This window comes from Tauraco erythrolophus, chromosome 7, assembly GCF_009769465.1.
Source record: "Tauraco erythrolophus isolate bTauEry1 chromosome 7, bTauEry1.pri, whole genome shotgun sequence".
In the NCBI taxonomy this organism is placed as follows: domain Eukaryota; kingdom Metazoa; phylum Chordata; class Aves; order Musophagiformes; family Musophagidae; genus Tauraco; species Tauraco erythrolophus.
In genome coordinates this window covers 40,120,320-40,141,452 of record NC_141471.1, presented here as the reverse complement: position 1 = coordinate 40,141,452, position 21,133 = coordinate 40,120,320, and the positions used below count along the sequence as shown (strand labels likewise).

At 35.5% G+C, this 21,133-nt stretch overlaps 1 protein-coding gene across 1 annotated transcript in view; it reads right to left on the bottom strand.

Moving 5' to 3' along the window:
* PLCL2 (phospholipase C like 2) overlaps positions 1-21,133 on the bottom strand; it is a 108,251-nt gene that overhangs the window by 23,505 nt on the left and 63,613 nt on the right. The window contains exons 3-4 of the mRNA XM_086614527.1: positions 19,213-19,416; positions 3,091-3,166 (exon numbers count right to left, since the gene is read on the bottom strand). Coding sequence (XP_086470653.1) covers positions 3,091-3,166; positions 19,213-19,416 — 280 coding nt within the window. The remainder of the gene's footprint in view (positions 1-3,090; positions 3,167-19,212; positions 19,417-21,133) is intronic.

The window sequence follows — 21,133 nt, the reverse complement described above, 5'->3', positions numbered from 1 at the left end:
AAACTGTGTTCACTCATTATTTGCTCTCCTGATCATTTCATGAACACCTGGAATATCACATGTGCTTTTGAGCTCCCACTGCTGAACACCAAAAGGGATTCCTGAACTGTGGTTCTCTGTTTTAACCAGTGATGAGCTCAGGTAGTATTTAAAATATAACGCAAAGAAATGCAATGAAAGATTCAAAAGATAAATACCAGAATGATGTGAGTTGGGTACAAAGGAGGCTAGAGATGGGGTAAGGTGACCTGGACATGCAAATTCTTTACTCTTCGAAGATAGAGGCGCACTTTAAGTCTTTAACAGATTAAGGGGATGGACTGAATTATCTTTAAATTCCCTTTAGCACTTGCATTCTATTTTCTTGCAAGATCTTTAGCTGACTTAATAGCAAGAAAATAAATGGCACTGCAATCATTTTGAAGTTATGCAGATTTTTTTCTTAATTCTGTTAAAGAATAAGTACAGTGGCAACCAAAGCAATATTATGTTCCTACATCTTTTCATTAGTTAATGTATCTAAAATGCTTTCAATAACTATTCAATTATGAACAGAATGTGTTGAGCTGAAATTAATATGCTGATATAAAAAAAACCAAAAAGTTTTCTCATATGGTTTAATTTTAAAGAACCAGGATGACGAGAGTAGTTTACAGTTAAATATTCTCAGAGAATACTAACAGTAAAGAACCTGAATTCTGAAAAGAGTCATCTCAAGTATCGTATCTTTGCTTATTCAATAGGCCATCAATCTATGCAAAAAATAATGGTGTATTTATTTAAAAATTAGTTCTGAACCGTAAAGGAGACCAAAAGCCTTATTATTAAACTTAAGTTAGAAAATGGTTTAATAGAGTGAGTCTACTTTGCCTATTTAATAGATATTTCTTATAAGCCTATTCATGACAACAAAAAATTTACTGCTTATTGGCTACATGAGTATTTCTTCTTATTTTAGCAGCTTTTTCACTCTTTGAGCCACAGAACAAAAAAGCCCAGAAAGGGCATAATTTTGCTTTTTCCGTATCAAGAAACTACACAGGAAAATTGTGTAATTTTTTACTCAGAATTAAATAGAGTAGCATCTACGGAAATCATAAGATCAATTAGTCATAAGAAAATCTTCAAAAAACATTGGTATTAAAAGGTAATTCAATTCAGCTCATACATCTTAAAAAGTACCTTGACTCTGCAGGGCTAAGGCTGCCCTAAATAGCAGGATCTGTTACATAATCCATACTTAGGCTTGTGTCACCATGCTGGAGGCTTCTCATTTAAACGAGATCAAAACCTCTTTGCTATTTAGCATGGGCTTTAAGTCTTTAGCACTCTTAAACGAAAGATTCTTGGGCCCAGCTGCACTTCATGTAAAATAAGGTTGTAAGAAAAATCAGACATATGCAAGTATACTAGAATCCATATGAGCTAGTAGAAAGCAATTTTTTCTGAAGGGCAACAATTCTAAAGTATGAGGTAAAACAGGAAATTAGCTTTTGCCTTACCTCTAACCAAGGATCTAAACTGCTTGAGACACTGATGAAGCTAAAAAAATATGGCACACACAAAAACGGGAGATGATTCAAGAAGTAAGTGTACAAATCTATAAGACAATGTCCTTATAGCAGCACGACATATTTTGAGTTTGGTATTTTAGGTAAATCTCTGCATCTACCAACAAGATACGTGAAAGAATATTTTGTCACTCATGGTATTTATGATTATTTATGTTTGACAGCTTGAAGCAGGACGAATAACAATTTTCTAGTATTTTCACAGTTCTGTAGTTTGACTGAAGTTCACAGAGTCTGATAAATGTGTTCTGTGAATAAAGAGGAGATCTCGAAATTCAGAGTGGGTAAGCCTTCCTGCTGCTGATCTGAGTTAGAAGACACGGCTAACAGAAAAGAGTTTGTAAAGGAAGGGTGAGGGTGGAAAAGCATTATTTTTTTCTTTTCAGGAAAAGACAAGAGAAGAGACTGAAATTTATAGGACTTCAGAGAATCGGATCAAAGAATTGAAGAAATTCATGGAAGATGATGAGAGCTCCAGGATGCTGAATGTCACATAGATAAAAATTTATTTCTGTGTAAAAAGCTTTTGTTCTGATTGAGTCACGCAAGACATGGTTGTAGACACTTTGACTGACTCTCTGGCAGACTTCCTGTTTCTGATGCAAAATGCAATGCATCACTACTCTGAGCAAATTTATAACATTGTTTAAAAAATACTTAAGATCAAAAGAAAACAAGCATGATTAAACAGCAAGATCAGACATGCTATTCAAAATAAGAAGGAAACCTTCAAACTCAGTTGTGTCCAAATGAGAAAACCACTACAAAATATCAGGTGAAAAGAGGCAATTTGTGAAGGGATTAAGAACTGACTATATCATCTGTTTCAAACATATATCAGAAACAGGAAAACTTTCAGAGAATCTGTGGGACCAATAGGTCATAACAAAGTTGCAAAAAAAAAAAAAAAGACTTTCTGCATCCATGTGGTTTGAAAAGCCTGCCACAGAACGTGTAATTGTCTGCAAAACCAGTTTCCTCTGAATAGATAAAATAGCAACAAGTTGGCAGAACCAGAGAGTATCCACCCAACAGATCTAGAGAAACACAGGGATGAAATATCTGAATTATTGTCATGTAATTATCAGAAGGCAAGATACTTCACCAAGGCTCTTGAAGACATTAGCCTACCATGACAAAAGAGGAAAAGTTCTCACATAGTAAAAGAGAAGATAGAAGTAAATAGTTAAAAAATTTAATTGTGAAGGAAAATAATTCTCTTTATTTCCTGTAATCCTATGTTTGCATTTGTGGAAATTACTATATTCACACACTATGGTCAATATATAAAATGCTCATGATTTCCAAAGTCAAGCTATAATTCTATGGATCTTTGATTTCTATGATTTGAAATGTCCTTTTCAATGTTACTGTATGTGCCTAAATTACAATAATCTCTTTTTTTGTTTTTGTTTTCTCCCCCTATGGTTAAATAAATAAACTCAATTAAAAGTTTGGGGAAATAAAGAAAAATACGGTAAGTTCTCTGTAATACTTTTTAAAAACAGGTTGTACTTACCTGCTTTTTGACACTGCACTATCTTCTCATATAAGCTATCTGTATTTTCAACTAGAATCCTGATGGTCTGAATCATCTGTAGAGAAAAAAAAACATATATACAGAAATATCAGTAAAATTCAATTTTTACTGGAAATTTTTCATCTGTAAAAGATGCTTACATTTGAATTCAATTTGATAATCTAACATTTGTTGTTAACAAAATGAATACATTCATTTTCCTGATCATGACCAGGCAGAGAAGTGCTCTAAACGCAGCATGAAGACATTAAAAATACGATGGTCTTGGGCTGGGATCTGTGAACATTGAAGTAAAATGTCTACTCCATAATTCATTGTCTATCAAAGCAAGTGGGAATTATACAACTATTTACCAGGTAATTCACTTTTGGTGGCTTGGGTGAGATAACCTAGATGCAGTTTTCCTCTTCATCAGTCCCTCCGACATTCAGGATGATGACCACTCACTACCCAGTGCTTCCTTTTTCCTAGGGATCATCTCATTGCTTTTCCAGATTTGTTCCTCTACATTTTCCCTTTCTCTGGCTTCACCTGTACATATGTATGAGGCAATACTCTATGGAGGAAAACAAATCACTCGAGGCTGTTACTGGACGGTAACAAAAACAAATTATTCCTTTACCTGATCTCTCTTTAGAAAAAGCCTCTCACAGAAGCTCAGCTGAAAGCACACCAATTAAGATGGAACCGTGCAGATTTTTCAGCCCAGGGTATATACTGAGAAGTAACCACCTCACACCTTACCCACTGACATCTCTGGTCTCCACTCAAGCAGACAGATTTCTCACAACTAAAACAATTACTAAAGTTTGACATATAAGTTTACTTATATGGATGTTCATGCAGATTTTTTTTTTCCTTAGGAGACCACAATTGCTTTTATGAGCAGAAATGTTCCATGTTACAGGGGAAGAAAAAAAAACCCCAAACCTCTCTAGCACGCTTCCTCAGAGAAATATTACTTGAAGAGGCATAGTCCTTCCTCACACATATTAGAAGGAGCCTTCTCGAGTTGAGTGACGTTGAGGTTGTTTTTCTAAACACTGCTATGAGGCATAAATCAATTTAGAGAAGCAGGCACACAAACCTCAGATTTTTGATCATGGCAAGCTTGCAAACGAGGAGCCAGAACATCTACATAGATGTAAACTACTCCACAGATTCTATTATTTTCAGCTACACAAAAATCTGGTTTAAGTAAATGACAAAGCATTTAAAAATAACTCTACTTCTCCTATTATTTCAATTTAAAATTATAAAGAAAATGATGAAAACCTCAAAATTTCTAGTTTATACTACATATAAACAACATGTGAACAAGCTACTTTAGAGTATGTGGAGCCATCATACTCGATAATTTAATTTCATCTTCACATCCCGATTACTTTGTATTTAATTTCGAAGTATCTATTTATCCTGACTTATATCAGCTTTAAAAAAAAAGAAATGCATATTATAATAACGGAGGAACAAATAATAACTTGATCAGGTTGCTAAGCTGCAAGTGAAATACTTTAGCTTACCCATTTTTAACTGGATTGTTCTTTGAATATAAATATCAATGTTCACTCAAGTAAAAACTGCCTTATAAATAGAATTATGCCGATTACTAATGAGGTGTAATAAACTGAAGATAACTATTTTAAAGAGCAGCATACTTAAATAAGAGAATACTATATTTCACCCAGATAGGCTTCTAAAGGGAGCACTGCAAACTGACTATTCCTGATGTGTCAAGGAGAAAGTTGCATTCCACGTTTCACTACTATTCAGTCTTTAAAACAGTATTCAGAAACTGAAATGAAGCCACTATAAATTTGCTTGAAAGGTAAGGATTTTACCTGTTTCAATATGTACATCATGTAACACATTTGCTTCTATAATGCACTTAAATGAAGAGAACCAAAACACAGCTGACTTCAACAGCAAATATACTTCCAATAACTGATGTTACTTTGCTAATTAGCTGAAAGGATACTGTAAAGCAACCTCCACTGAGTTTTTGCTGCATTGAAAATCACCTTGAAAAATTAAATGCTGAGCACATATGGCTCTTGTTTTCTCAAGATGCTAACACATAATATAGACTACAGTGGGATTCTCTGTTAAGAAGAATCGTTTCACCTGCAAACTCTTTTTACTGGAGTTCATAGAGAGAGACCAACTGTGCTGCTTAGTCAAGGTATCTGATCTGGAGGAACCGTAAAACATACTGCAACTGCCCTATGTTAGCCTATTCTGTGTTCCTGACCCCATGTGTATAATAATGTAATTTCTAAGTCATCTCAGTTAGGTCCTATTCCAGACCCAGAACAACTCTATCATCTGCTCTGTTTCCTTCATACAATACATTCTACATGCACATCAGATAATTTACAAATAGTGGAGAACAAGTCTCAGCAGATTAGAAAACTTACTTCGAGACAATGCACTGATTTTCAGAAATAAGAGAATTCAAAGACAAATAAAAATGCTTATTATTAGTGCTTCGTTTGCTTTCTGCATTGACAAAACAAGAAAGTTGTACTAGTTCTGCAGATAAAAGGAAATGAAACTTATTGCTCTATTAGTGCTCTTTCACCTTGGCAAGGCTAACATTGAAGGAGAATTTATAAAAATGTGTAGATTTAATATTTCGCAGTTTTGGTATGGAAAGTTGCTTTGCCTATATACCCTCAGATCAAAAGCAATGCCCTCTTTGCAACTTCTGAAGAAAAAATATCAATGCATTTCATGTGACTGAAATTATACTAGTATCAATTTTTATATTATCAAGGCCAGTAGCAGTTATTATCTTTGGTCTCTAAAATACATACAATGCTGTATTTAAGATTAACAGCACTACTAAACAAAATTAGCTGACCTAGCAGTAATTCAGGGGTTGATTGCCACTAATTTTGTTGATGTCCTTCACTAAGGAAATAACAGAGCAGTATGCTGTGTGCATGAGTAGGTGTCACCTTTTAGTTGTGTTTGACTAACAAAGTAATAACATTAGTTCATTATAATTTTATTCTTATATTGCTCTTCACCATGCAGCCACCTTTTAGTATGTTTTCAGCTATTTGTTAAATTACTCTTAGGAGTGTTTGAACATATAAATTCTTCCTTGTGTTCAAGTCAAAATTATGACATCATGAAAACATTCCTGTAGACATTAACAGAGATGGAAAGACTTTTGGTAGACACAGCATACGGAAGAACTGAGTATAAATGGTTATATTTAAATGGAAAATTAGCCCTATTCAAATGATACTTGCACATATGGGTGTGCTTGGTATAAAAGCAAAGCAGAAAATGATGAGTATGCAGGAGCTTCAGTATGAAAAACAGTATGTCTGTAGCAGAACGAGAAATAAAATTCTCAAGGCAAATTAGTTGTGGAAATTGAGGAGAAAGACCAAGCAGAGTCTAGTATATATTAGATGAGTCCATACTGGACAAGCCAACCAATAAGGAGGTATTTGCTAACCACAGCCAACTTTGAGAATATTATCAGTGACAAAACTGGGAAGAAAAATGCAAACAAACTTAATATGGAACAACCAGTTACCAGTTGATCATCAAAAATGTATTGCAAATTACCCATTTTTTACAATATTAATTCCCATCTCTAACCTATACTGCTTTTTTCTGGAAGTAAAGATTCAAAATACCCAACAAATATATTTTAAATACAGAATGTATAACACTTACTGGAATTGCTTCAACTCTCCCTTAAATTTCTGCCCCCCCACCCCACTCCAATCTTAGTAAGACCACAGAACTGCTCTGATACTGACTACATACTGGACGTACAGGACTATCTTCCTTTTTTTTTTTAACCTAGTTATCAGAAAAACTGCCAGTAATTCTCACAAAGGGACAAATGTCAAGAAAGATGTAAAAAAATTTTTAAATTATTCTTAAGAGGTTTTAGAAATAAACACTAAATGATTAGTCCAGAGTTCTCAGTGGAGATTAGAGACCTGTATTATTATATATTGTCCCCGCCTTAAAAAGCATGATGACAATGGTTAGAAATCAGAACAATTCTTGTTTCAAACTGATGGAACTGTATTGCTGACGTTCGTATCATTCACCACTTATGTGACTGTATCTTCGCCAACCAAATAAAACAGTCATATACTTAAAAATACATCTATCCTCTTTCTCAGGAAAACAGAACTCTCTCATCAAGAGAGACGGTTACAGAAAACTAAAAAAAGAATACACACACCTAGACTACCCTTTAGGCTTATTTTTTATGTTGCAGAGCTTTGATAAGTCTGTTTTGTTGTTTTATAAAAGAGATAAGTACTATGAAATAATACTCCGTATGTCTACGCATGTATATAAGTGCTCAGACGTTATGTACACACGCATGTATTTGAGACCATTCATTCAATTTCAGCTGAATTTCAACAAGTGAAGATCTATTTCTACTAGGCTCATGAAGATAGGTCTTCTGGTAGAAAACAGAACTTCCTGTTTATGCCCCCAACTTCAGGAAAGGATGTAGGTTAAACTCAACCCTAAATATTTTAAACATCATGTTTAACAAAGAATACAGACCTTGAGAAGGAAATCTTAAAAAAAAAAATCTCAGGATTTATTAATTCCTCCGTGGAACTGGTTGGTAGCACACCAAGAGATATATCAGCTGCATTTTAAAATGGAAAAAACAGCCAATGATAAACTCCATCTGGCTGATGAAACTCAGGGAGAAAAAATACCTTCACTGACAGAGTTGCAACACCAAGGATGATCTTTATTTTTAGCAAGTAAATCACACTACACATTTACATTCTGAAATCTGTGAATATGTGTTGCCAAAACTGTTAGACCTACATTCCAACAATAAAATTGAAACCATACTTACAGTAGGTATAAACCAAATCTGTATTAAAATATCTCCACAAAATGCTGCTCACGTTCTCCTTTTGTCTCAAGCCTCACCATATTAGATACACTTCTGAAACCACAAACCACATCATTTCTGAAAACAGTTCAGTAATTCAATGGCCAAACCGGTGTTCTTAAAACATTAGTAATAAAAATGTAATTTGCATTTTCCAGACATTTTATTAAGTCCAGAATAATAGAAATAGCACCAACAGCAAATAGCACCTCATAAAAAAAGGAAACCAAACACAGGGCATTCCAATCTACAATACATAACCTGCTAATAGTATCTGCATCATTTCAAAAGATGTGTGTGACAGAGAGGGTCAGAAGTTGTTACCATTGCCCAAAACAATTAATGGCAAAGAAAGGAACTCTGGTAGCAACAGCATATAAACACTTCTGTTCTCAAGAATTGTTATATGTACTGGGAACTCAAACAAAATATGGTCAGTTCTAATTAAATATATGTATAAACTGTATCCAAGTAGTCCAGTATTCAATGTCAATGCACCAGAAGGCATTTTTTGTTGTGGCACTGGAACAAGCAAAAGAATTGTTCTTAGTCCTTTCAGTGACAACTGCCACGGTCAGCTTGTTCTGAAGTTGCATAAAGCATTGTTTTGAACGATATATACTGCCTTTGATTTTCTGCTGGAGAAGAATGGTGTTATAGCAATAAGGAAGGAAATTACTGGAAAATCAGATTGTAAACACATATTAAACCTCAGAACTCAAATGAATTCTTCTAACGGTGTGGACATCCCACTGAAAGCATTCTGAAATGTCCAACTTTTAACCAGCACGACCATAAACACAAGAAGCGGACTTCTAATAAGGAGGCAACTCACGTTTGCATTACTGAGCTCAGTTCAAAACTCAATAAGCAGCGATAAAAACCTTACACCTACCACTCTTGAGATCGCTTATATCACTAGATCAGTGCCACTCAGTTTTCAAGAGTAAAGGACCCTCATGTACAAACAGGACTGACATACAGCAAAGAAATATGTTGAAGTGATTGCAAAGTAGCACCTTAACAGAAGCCACAATATACTTTTCTCTGTCCCAAGTTCAAGCTACAGTCTTAGCAGAGCTTTAAAATAGCTTAAGAATACCTTCTTAATTTACATGGAAAAGATAACTGAAAGAAAAAAGATAGTTGAACAGTTTTTACAGATTACAACTTTCTGATGACTAATAATGACAAGTGACGAGACAGGAAAAAAACTTGCAAAGGCCCCAGCAAAACAGATTTTTATAATTCTTCATTTAAAGTTTTTCTTCAAATCCCAGAAAAATTTTAGAGATCAACACGGAAAGATCACTGCCAGTCCATGAGATGAGTAATTCACGTTACGTAAAGCAGGTATTGATTGGAAATAAATACACTGACTTATTTAATGACAATTCCAGGAAATGCAGAGACACATATGTGAGATGTATCCATGAGTCCTGAGGGGGCAGACTGATGTCATCGCAAGGAAACTCTCAGTTATCTTTGAAAGGTCATGGCACTCAGAAGATGTTTCTGAGGACTGGAAGAAAGCAAATTTCACTCCTATCTACAAGAAGAGTAAGAAGGAGAACCAAGGAACTACAAGCCAGTCAGTCTCCCTTCAATCCCTGGCAAGGTGGTGGAGTAAATCCTTTTGGAAACCATTTCCAAACACTTGAAGGACAAGAAGGTGATAGGGGAAAGTCAGCATGGATTTACAAAGGGGAAATCAGACTTCTCCAACGAGGTGACTGGCTTGGTAGAGGAGAGGAGAGCAGTGGATGAAAGCAGATGAAAGCCTTCACTAAGGCTTTCAACATTGTCTCTCGTAACATCCTCATAGATAAACTAAGGAAGTAAGTTTTAGGGCAGATAAGCAGGCTGTGAGGTGGACTGAAAACTAGCTGACCAGCCAGGCTCAAAGCCTTGCGATCAACAGCATGACCTCCATTTGGAGGACAGGCACTAGCGGTGCGCCCCAGGGGCTGATACTGTTGAAACATCTTCATTTATCCCCTGGATGATGGGGCAAAGTGCAGCCTCAGCAGGTTAACAGAAGATACAAAACTTGAAGGAGGCTGCATACAGCAGATTCTTGTACTGCTACTCAGAGGGACTTTGATAGGCTGGAAAAATGGGGTGACAGGAGCCTCATGAAGCTCAGCAAAGGGGAGTGCCAAGTCAGGCACCTGAAGAGGAATGACCCCACGCAGGCACCGGTACAGGCTGGCAGCTGACTGGCTGGAAGGCAGCTTCAGAGGAAAGGACCTGTGTGTGCTGGTGGACAACGAGTTGAACATACCTAAGGAAGTGTATTGCCAGCAGACCAAGGGAGTTGGTCCTTTCCCTCTACTCAGCATTGGTGAGGTCACATCTGGAGTATTCAGACCAGTTTCGGGCTTCCCAGCACAAGATAGATATGGACTTACTGTCCTGCACGGGGCCACAAAGAGAGTTACGAGACTGGACCATCTTTTACATTAAAAGATGCTGAGAGAGCTGGGACTATTCAGTCTGGAGCAGAGAAGGCTCATCAGGAATCTTGGGTGGTCAAATACTGGGTAAGGTTGCCCAAAGAGGTTGGGGAGTCTCCATCCTTGATGATACTCAATAGCCAGCTGGACACAGTCCGGGGCAATCTGCTCTGCCTGACCCTGCTTTGAGCATAGTGGTTGGACTAGACGATCTCCAGAGGTGCCTTCCAACCTCAATGATTCTATGTAAACAAGGATTTTAGTAAAGTTGACATCTCCAATCAAAAGACATTTTTAGAACTGAGCTTTCTGGCGCAAGACAGAAATATAGTCACTGAGGTTGTAAGGGACCTTGGAAGGTCCTCTAGTCCAATCCTGCCCTGCTCAAGGCTGCCTGATGTCATGCCTGCCATGTCCAGATGGCTTCTGAATATCTCCAAGGATGGAGACTCCACAACCTCTCTGGGCATCCTATTCCCATGCTCAGTCACCCTAACAGTCAAAAAATGTTTCCTGATGTTCAGATAGAGCCTCCTGTGTTTCGTTTCATGCCTCTTCTACTGTCACTGGGCACCACTGAAAAGAGCCTATAGTCTATGCATCCTTCCTTCAGGCATTTATACACATTAATGAGATTCTCCTCAAGGCTTCTCTTCTCCAAGCTGAACAGTTCCAGCTCCCTCAGTCTTTCCTCATAGGAGAGATGCTCCAGTTTCTTCATCACATTTCTGGCCCTTCGTTGGACTCCCTCCAGTATGTCCATGTCTCTCTTGTATTGAGGAACCCAGAACTGGACACAGGATTCCAGGGGTGGCTTCACCAGTGCTGAATAGAGGGGAAGGATTGCATCCCTCAACCATAACATATATCATATACTGCGGTATCATTAAGTATAATGTTTCCCTTCAGACTTTAAAACACTGTCCTCTTCTGAGACAAATGCAGAGGAAATTTCCGTTATGCTTCCTGAACTCACTGGCATATTATGATACAAACACAATGCTGTACCTAATGGACAGTGGCAGTATATCCCCTTAAGTGGGAAAAACATAGTAACAGACTCATGGTTTCACTTTTTCAGCCTTCCTTTACTCTCTCATCTCTTTTTGAGATGTTTTATATTCTAGGAAACATATACATGGAACAGGTCTTTTTGTCTTCAGAAAGAAACAAGCTGAAATTATGCCATAGTGCAATGCAAGAGATGAAATCCACTAATGAAAATAAATTCTTTTTGGCCCAAGAAAAAACAGGACATCATCTGTTCTTAATTCTGCTATATCCCAAAATGAATTAGATTTCCCACAGTTCAAGAAAATTTACCAAAGGAACAAACAGTCCACAAGTTCTCCATTAAAGTCTTATGTTCTTTCTTAATTCCTCATGAGTAAAGTATTTGAGAAAGACTAGGTTCAAGACAGAGTAAATAAAATAATCAGCAGCTCTCTTCTAAACGATGCACATGACATTAAACTCTTAAATCCAACAGTCATTTCTTCTTGCTTTCCTGATGCTGTTACAGCAAAACGATTTTCATCATTTTTAAACTAAAGCTGATACAATGAAAACACTATGTAAAAAGTGGACAATGAGAAAGCACATACATATGAAAGGAAAATATCATATTTGTAAAGAGTAGAAATTTACTATTCTTGTGAGAAAATTAATAGGTAGTGTTATTTCTGAAACTAAATCTGTCAGTAACAGTTCCAACAACCGCAATTTTTTCACACAGGAGTGAAAAAGACAAACAGAAGAATAAGAATTTATTGAGAAAGAGAACTGCTATTGGAAATATGGAGTGTATTTAACAGAAGTTGCTATGCATCTGACCTATTTTAATGCTCTTCCAGAAACATTCCATTGGACTACATTAGAAAAAGGACAGTAAGCCACATTAACGCCTCTTCCTAAATAGTCCTATTATTTTATGCTCTTATGAATACTGTGAGTCAGCCATTAGCAGTAATGGGATTAATGAGAGGATACAAAAAGCTTCACCATTCATGCTCTTAAGAAAAAATGAAGAAATCTTGACTTCCCAGAAGCATCAAGTTGTCATTATCAGAGCTTTTCAATCAATGTAAAACAGTTCATACTTTACAACATTTGGCACCGGAGTCCGAATATCCAAAATTAGACGTTTGTTTCTGCCCTTGTGGACTGAAAAGCCCAACATAAGCTGAAGTTATCATCTGCAGTTCTGTTTTTGGAAGCATAATTGCAACCTTCAGTTTAGAATGACTGTCCTGTTACAAAACAGGAAAATAAAAACTGATAATAAGCAACACAACTCTTTTTGAAGAAACTGCCCAAGCTATTCACTATATTTTTCATCAATGCTTTGTTTTCCATCAGTTTTTGTGACAGACTAACAGCTACATAATCAGTAACTATTTAAATTCACCTCAAAAACCAGATTTCTACAATTATTACAATTTATTAAACATGGCAAAAAAAATTACCTGGGCTATTTGCAATATTAAATTGCAATGAATGATGTATGTTTTCCCTTAGATCTCTTCACCACTGAACTGTACTCATTTATTATCTAAATAAAGACAGTTCTAACTCTGCAGAGACTTGATAATGAAAGTAAAGATACTGTACAAAGCCAGAGGCAGTAATGGAAATAGTGAGACAGTGTGTGTTACTGGTATTTAAATATTGCATTTATATTGCCAACTCCGAAACTTACTGTTTTAATGCACAATATAACAATCCACCACTAAGACTGAGAAAGTTATTTAAAGTCTAAGCACCCACGTACCTTACACCATGATGATCTTTGCAAATCTAGGGGCATCAGCAAGTTGTACATCTTCAAGAGTATTTAGCTTTTTTAGCTAGATCAAGGTCGTTGGAGCTATATCTACTATCTCTAATCCACTTACTGGAAAAATATACCTTAATGCAAAAATCAACACAAGCAACTGTCTTTAACAGTACTTTTTCTGTTGTAACAACAGGTTAAGTTCAACATTTACTCCAGCTATCAGAGAAAAGCTTATTTTGAAAGGCTGAATATTTAATAGCAAGTTAATTTCAATATAGCAGTGTTAGGCTAACAGTTGGACTCGATGATTTTAAAGTCCTTTCAAACCTAAATGACTCTATGATTTGAAAAGAGACTTTGACAAATGCTTTTGGAAAATCCAACCAGACTAGTCTTCATGTCTACATGTTTCTTGACGTCAAAGAACTTCAAGAGATTAATGAACCCTTTGATTTATAAAAGCTGTATTGACTCTTTCCCAACACGACATGTTTCTCCATGTTTCCTCTAAGTTTCTTCTTCAAAACAGTTTCTACCCATTTTCACAGTACAGATGTCAGTCTGTCTGATCTGCAATTTCATGATCTTCCCTGGAAATGTCTTAAAACACTGGCACCACACTAACAACTTTGATAGTCAGTTTTCAGTGAGAGGATACACACAACAATTAGCAGTTTGGATATATCAAGTCTTGAGATCTTTCAGAATCCTTGAATGAATAACACCTCAAGTGTTTTTTGATAAATGGTATATATTTACTTCAAGCCCCCTGTGTGGTATCTCTAGAGTGTCTATGATGTCTGTTCTTTTGACTATTTCTCTTACCCTTTTGTTTTAACAAGGTTCCTTGTTTTTACGTAGTTATGCTCTTAAGTATAAAAGCAAGGAATACTAGGTTTTCAATCCTAAACCTGAATTCTTTGCTTTATAAGCCAGATGATGTTAAGAGTTAAATTGTAACATGGAACACTCATGGAGCTGGACTCAGAAGACATGGGCTCAAGAACAACATTCTGAACCAATCAGGAAACAGAACGCAGTTATCACAGTCTATACCTGCCACATATTCCTCAGAAAAGGTACCAGATGGAAAAATCTGGATTTTCTTCAGCTGCTCAAAGCAGATGGTGGTTAGATGCTATCACATGACTTAAAAACACATGAAATCCAAAGATTGAGTTTGATTACAGGAAACTGGTGACCATCTTGTACTCAGCCTTCTCTGCCACAATCAGAAATTGAGTATTTAGATCAAAAGAAAGTTATGCAAGAGTTAAAGTAACCTATTCACTCACTCCATTTTAGGAGATAAAACTGGTAATTACCAGCACTGGATCTAGTATTTTTCAGTTACCCTAGAAGTTTGCAACTTTAAAGAGTAATTTGTAAAACAAAGGATTCTCAACTGAATAACTCTGGCACATTAGTAAGCTCAGATAAAGTAGAAAAGTCTTCATCTACTTGTTCTCTCAAGATGCAATTCTATAATCACAGCACAATGACTGAAATCCCTTTTACTGTATTTGCAAAGTAATTATAACCAAGGACTTACATCAACAACAAGGTAACCAATATGGATTTTATAAGCTAAGCATAACTCAAAACATCTGCTAATCATTCTTTTTTAGGCCCCGTGAAAAAGGCAATGGATATATTCTTTGCTTCCTTCAGAACTCTGAGCTTCAATCCAACATGGCTGATACAGAAGTGCCCCACTCAATTCCTCTATATTGATGTCAAGATGAGTTTTAAAGGTAAAGAATATTTAGAGTTTTGAGCAGTAGCTGAAGTATGAGAGGACTACCAAAACCTCGACAATCAGTCCTTTTTAGATAGTCTTTTAATAAGCTCTACTACTACCAGTCCAGGCTACAGCTCTTCAAGATGTAGTGTCAAACGATCTACTTGAAAATGGGATGGACATTTTCAAGTTCAGAATACAGGCTATCATATTTAGTTTATGTCATCAGCCAAATTTGAAACTCCGTAACATGAAGTTAACTTCCACGTGATTGCATATGCAATCTGCTATATATTGGGTCAGTAGTCGAAATGAGCCAACAGTGAGGTAACCAAATTTAAGTTTACTATAGAGCTACTAATCACCAACCATATAGTGTTTTCCAGTTTACTAGCTTTGCTGTATTTTAATACCTCTCATTTTCATCTTCTCACAACCTCACCACCAATAAACACCACCCTGCTCTCGAGCCTATCCCTAGGGTGTGTATACAAAATCTATTAATCTTATTTGATTTTGTTTGAATCAAATATAGACCTCCTATACTGTAGTCTGCAGACATTTTGAATTACAACATAACCTCAACATTACAAAAAAAAAAAAAGCAGCACCAGAAACTGTGAAAAAATTGATCTAGCAGGATTATCTAATTAGGATTTAATAACATTTAATCCTAATTACTGTAGCAGCACTACTTTATCTTCTTTCACACAGGTACAGCTCTCTGCTTTTTCTGTGTTAGCTTTCCTCTTAGAAGTAAATGTCTACTTGCAAAGTTCAGAAACCCTTGTCTTCATCAGATGAGACACTTCAACCTCCACTAAGAGACAGTCAAGTTCTAAACAATATCTGTCTTCATTCGCATGATCCTCTAGCATATCTTTGGAGTGCTATTACACTCATCACTGAACAATGCTGCAGACTTAGGACAAGATAATTTTCTTTTTCTCTTGCAATAGCATAACTTTTCAAGGTTTACTTACTGTTTATCTTAAAGGTTATAAGACATTTAAGAAAAAACATGCAATGGTGTGGAAGAGGCACTTGCCTTAACTCCAAGCTTCAGTCTGCAGCACTGATCAGTGATGGGTGTGATGACACCACGAGAGTGCATGCTGAAGTATCACATAAAGGAAGCTGAAGTTCATGAACAAGAGGGAAAAATAAAACATTGTTAAACTGTGAAAAGGTGTTAGGGTGAAAATTACTCAGGAGCGTAGAGAAGCTAGAGAAAAATACACATCTCGAACTTCTGCCTTTCTCAAAAATTCCTAGTTATATTTGGTTTTCGTAATTCTGCAAAGGCACCCAGCTCCTATAACATGGATAAAAACAAAAAATCCTTTTATTTCCTGGATAAACTTCTGCTTCCAGTAATGCTGGTGACAAATTACTCATTGAATTAAAAAAATATAGTATTTTAACCCATAAATACTACTAGCCTTTATCACTTATAGCTCCTCCATTAATGTAGTAATGAATGCTGACAATTTAAGAAAACATTATGTGCTATTTCTTTACATGTAGAAAGCCTGAGTATTTAGTGATATGCTAATTAACTTATCATTTGCCTTTAATTTTCTTTAAAAAATATATGTACCTGTGCTACACTGAAGACAGTCTCACCTTTCCATGTGCCCTTGCAGTTTTGCACTCTTTTGCAGTTATTTCAATGTGGACTGACTGTCCCACTGTAAAGGTCTTACTTCCTTTCTCACTTTACAGAGTAATGATGAGACCTTTAAACACTCCCAAAGTAAACAAATTCTGAATAATTAAAAATCTTGGCTGAATGCTGCTTTCTACATTTATGATCTTTTTAGGAAAAGGAGAGTATTTCTGACAAATAAGAATCCCTTATTGGCCAAAAATATCGTGATCCTGAAACAGCAGGACTTTGAGCATAGTATTACATGTGCTACATTGAGAATGCACAAAAGGTAATGACAGTCTAAGCATTTATGGTACTAACCAAGGTTTATTTAATAAACGTTTAATGCAATCTCTGTTATCAACATCATTTCATACTTACAGTGCTTGAAACACTGGAAGAATATAGCTATATAATTTTGACCTATATTGAGGCCTAAGCCAGCAGAAAATAAGACAAGCAGGTAATCATTACTTCGATAGTACATCTACCCTTTCTAATTTCTGGTTAAGATGTCTCATTATTAAGCTGAATTTTATACCCATCTGTTAATTCATCATGTCAAAAAAATCCCCAAGCCAAAAACAATCATTGAGATAAAATATGTCATTTTGAGGGCTCACTATATTAATATACACCAAAAAGACACAAAGAGAACACTATCTATAATAGCATGAGACTCTAAACATTTGCCACTATAGCAAATATCAATATATTAGCTAAATAGCTTCAGACCTCTTCACCTCTCCTTGAGGAAAGGATGACATGGATGTCTCCTACTGTTTTACAATGCGCTTTCAGAAACAAGAGCTACCAGTATAGCTTCCACGGCTGACTTCATTTTCCAGTATAGCCTAGAGATTTTAATCTTTTGTGAAGCTGGACAGAGTATTAGCAAAAACAAAGTTTCGCAAATTGAAAAGCATCACATTATTTTAATTTCTAAGTTTATTCAACAAAAATAGTTTTTATCTATCTCCAGTATAATTTAGAGCTAGAAGCACTATCACGCTCTTTGTTTCTGTTTGAAATTCGGTCTTGATCCTTTAGGGAAGAAGAGATTGAAAAATGCTTTGAACATGCCACTAAATAAATATTCTATTGGTCTCACAAAAATGAAGTATAGATTTCTAAAGTATACAAATATTCAAATCATGTGTAGACTACAGGATGCGGGAGAAAAAAAAAAAAACGTGATAAGTAAAGAGCAAATGAAACTTGGATTGTAAAGATTTCTGGAGTCACGAGTCACCCCTCTCTACGCAACATTCAAACAAAAAATTTAATCCAGACTTACAAAAAGATTTTAAGTATCTGGAATAGCTTAATAACTAACAAGCAGCATCACCATATCAGAACAAACTGCAGGTAGAGACATCTCCACCAAGAGAGAACTTCATTATGTACATGTTACAGGTGTTATCTCAACAATCAAGATTGTTTGCATCCTAATCGTAGTGATATCCTATAAGATATCACCAAGAGGATACACCACTATCTTCCTTTAACTGTGCTACCATTCCAATCAAATTATGTTTTATTTACATCATTACTGAGCTACATAAACCCTACCTAAATTGCTAATTACCAATGAGTGCTTTTTGGACTTTGGTATAGCATTATTCTAAAACTATTTCTTCTTCAGAATGCAGTTTAAAAGATATACATGAAACCAGGCTACTAGTTTCTTTTCCTTCATTTTCTTTCTTTAAATAGTAAGGAGTGCTTTTAAAACAGTAATTTGATCCTGCCAGGTGATATATCAAATTAAAGACATTATTAAATAAATAAATAAATAAAGGCTCAATTACTCTGTTCCAGATTACTTCAGTGGAAGTAAGAAGGACATTTCGAATCACACTCATCTGGAACTTTTTTCCGTACTTTAAATTAATATAAGGCAGATGTATATCAGTATTTCTCAGTTTATTAGTTCTTTCTTCCTTCTTGTAAAATGTTTAATTTCCAGTCTTAAGGACACAATTTACACATATACCGAAGCATAAGGGCTGAAGTTAATATTACAGCTGCTTACAGGTGTAAAAATGCCCAATCAAATAAGATCTGTAAGAAAGATACAGCAAAGGAAAATGAAAAAGCATGTGTAGAATTTAACACTTCAAGGTGCTTATAAAATCACAATTCCTAAAAGCAATTCCTGATGGTTTTCTATTGTATGTTGAGTCAAAGCCAAAAGAAATCAAGGTACACAAACTGGAAAATGTAAAGTAGAAAATTAATATAAACGATTTACGGATAAGCAAAAAGTTTCAATTACTGCAAAACAGCTAAATTAATACATCCTCTTCATATTAAATCCTCTTGATTATAACCACTTTGCCTCCTGAAGCGTACAAACACGTATCTGCACGCAGTATATTAATCTCTCTGTTTTACTCCACATGAAAACACTATCAGTTGCTGTACATTCATAGGAATGACTTTCAAGCACATGTAATGAAGCATGAAATAGGAAGTCACAGGTTAAAATGACATTTCAAAACAGGCATGGTACAGTATATTATAAAAAGAAACTCTTTCAAATAGCATATAAAATAACCACAAAGGACTACTCACCATGTCATACGCTGTTACAATCTTTTTCAAGACCTCTGGAACAATCCCTTGGAGCTCCATAGTCGGATACTGATCATTGAGATTCAGTACTACCAAGGGTGTATTATCAGGCCCAACCAAGCGCATAGACACTGCCAAAATGCACTGAATAAGATTTGCTACAGGAGAGAGGCCACATAATTCTTTGAATGAAACTACTGCATTCTGCAAAAAGGAAAGAAAGAGTTTCCTTTACAGTTAAATACTAATTTTAATGTCTCATTCTTTCAGGATAAAATACTTCACTGTTATAGTTGAGGTATAATGTGGAATTACCACAGCTTTTCCCCAAAGAACTGGCAGTTTTCCAAAGCAACCAATATTACTCATATATTTTACCAAAAATGCTAGAAATTCAACCATAATTCAGTACTTGTCACAGGAAAAAATAAACCTATTTAGAACAAGTGTATCTGGTCTCTTATCACTACTAAAATTAACCATGCAAACAAATGAATTCTAAAGCATACTGGTTATATATTTCGAAAAATTCTAAAGACATTTCAAAGTAATTTTTAAAATGTCACAAAGAGCAACAAAATATTAGGTGCTGAATGTCTCAAACAAGCAAAGTGAAGTAGAAGGAGGAATTCAGCCCATTTGTAACTTTAAACATACCTGAACTACAGTCCAGACGTGCTGTGGATCTGCTGGCTCCCATTTGGTGTGATTCACAAACCCAGCACTCCACTACCGATGTCATTCCTATCACAGAATCTCACTTAAGTGAATTTTTAAGGTACTTTAATATAAATACCAATGTTGTACTTTTCTCTAAAATTTATTATAGTTTATTGTAGATCCAATATGTTAGAATAGAAAACGTATGATTAAAATTGAAGAAAATTTCCAATATTAGAAATATTATGTGACTCCAAGCAGCCACTGAAATTCCATGATGGGAATATTCTCAGCACTGTAAAGAATTTAGGATTTTTGTACCAAGTGGGAGCTGGTGATCTATGGCAGGTCTGGAGTTTGTGTTCCTGTAGGAAACAAAAACAAAAACATAGTATATTTAAGTTACAAATGTGCTCAGTGCTCCTTTCTCTCACATCTTACCCAAGCAGGGTATCTGACAGAGATTTGCATTTCAATCAAAATCACTTTCCATCTTTCTGGCATGGTAAAACTCATTTGTGGACAAATTTCTTAGAGAGACATAATGCCAACCTTAATGCAAACAAGAATCAAGCGTGAAATATTTTGCTGTCCCTTTATGAGACAAAATACCTGAAGTAGGCTACAAAGTATGTATATATAGCATATTCATGCGAAATTATGTGAATATGAAGCTACATCTACTACAGTCAATTACAGTGTACTTTAACTCTAGTAAATGTTTAGTAGCACATCACGAATGTCCAGGAAACAGAAACTACTTACAATAACAAGACTACACCTTAAAAACACAATAATTATATAGTTGAAAAGATAGACATTGGGAAGTCCATTCAAACAGATTTTCTTTGAGATAAACGTCATGGGTAAGCCATTATGAACAAACTTACAGAGGGATAAACAAGGACCCAGTCAATGTATATATTAACTAATATAGGACTAATATAGCAGGACAGAACTATGGCTGTAACTCTTGCCTTTGGACTTTCAATGCTATATCCAGAGAATCTCCCTCATACTGTCAAGCAATTTAAACATGCAACATCACATCCACTTTAATCACTCATGTACTTTCATCACTTATGAATATGTAACAACAAGTTATGACATCAGCTTTTGTCATGGTAGTGTAGTACCTAACAAGGAAGAAAAAAGCCTAGCTATGTGCATGCAGATTTAGAGAAACCATTAAATCTCATTGCTGCGAGCTTTCCTTTTTTCTCTTTTCCATTTTATGCTAAAAAAAAAAAACCACAACTTT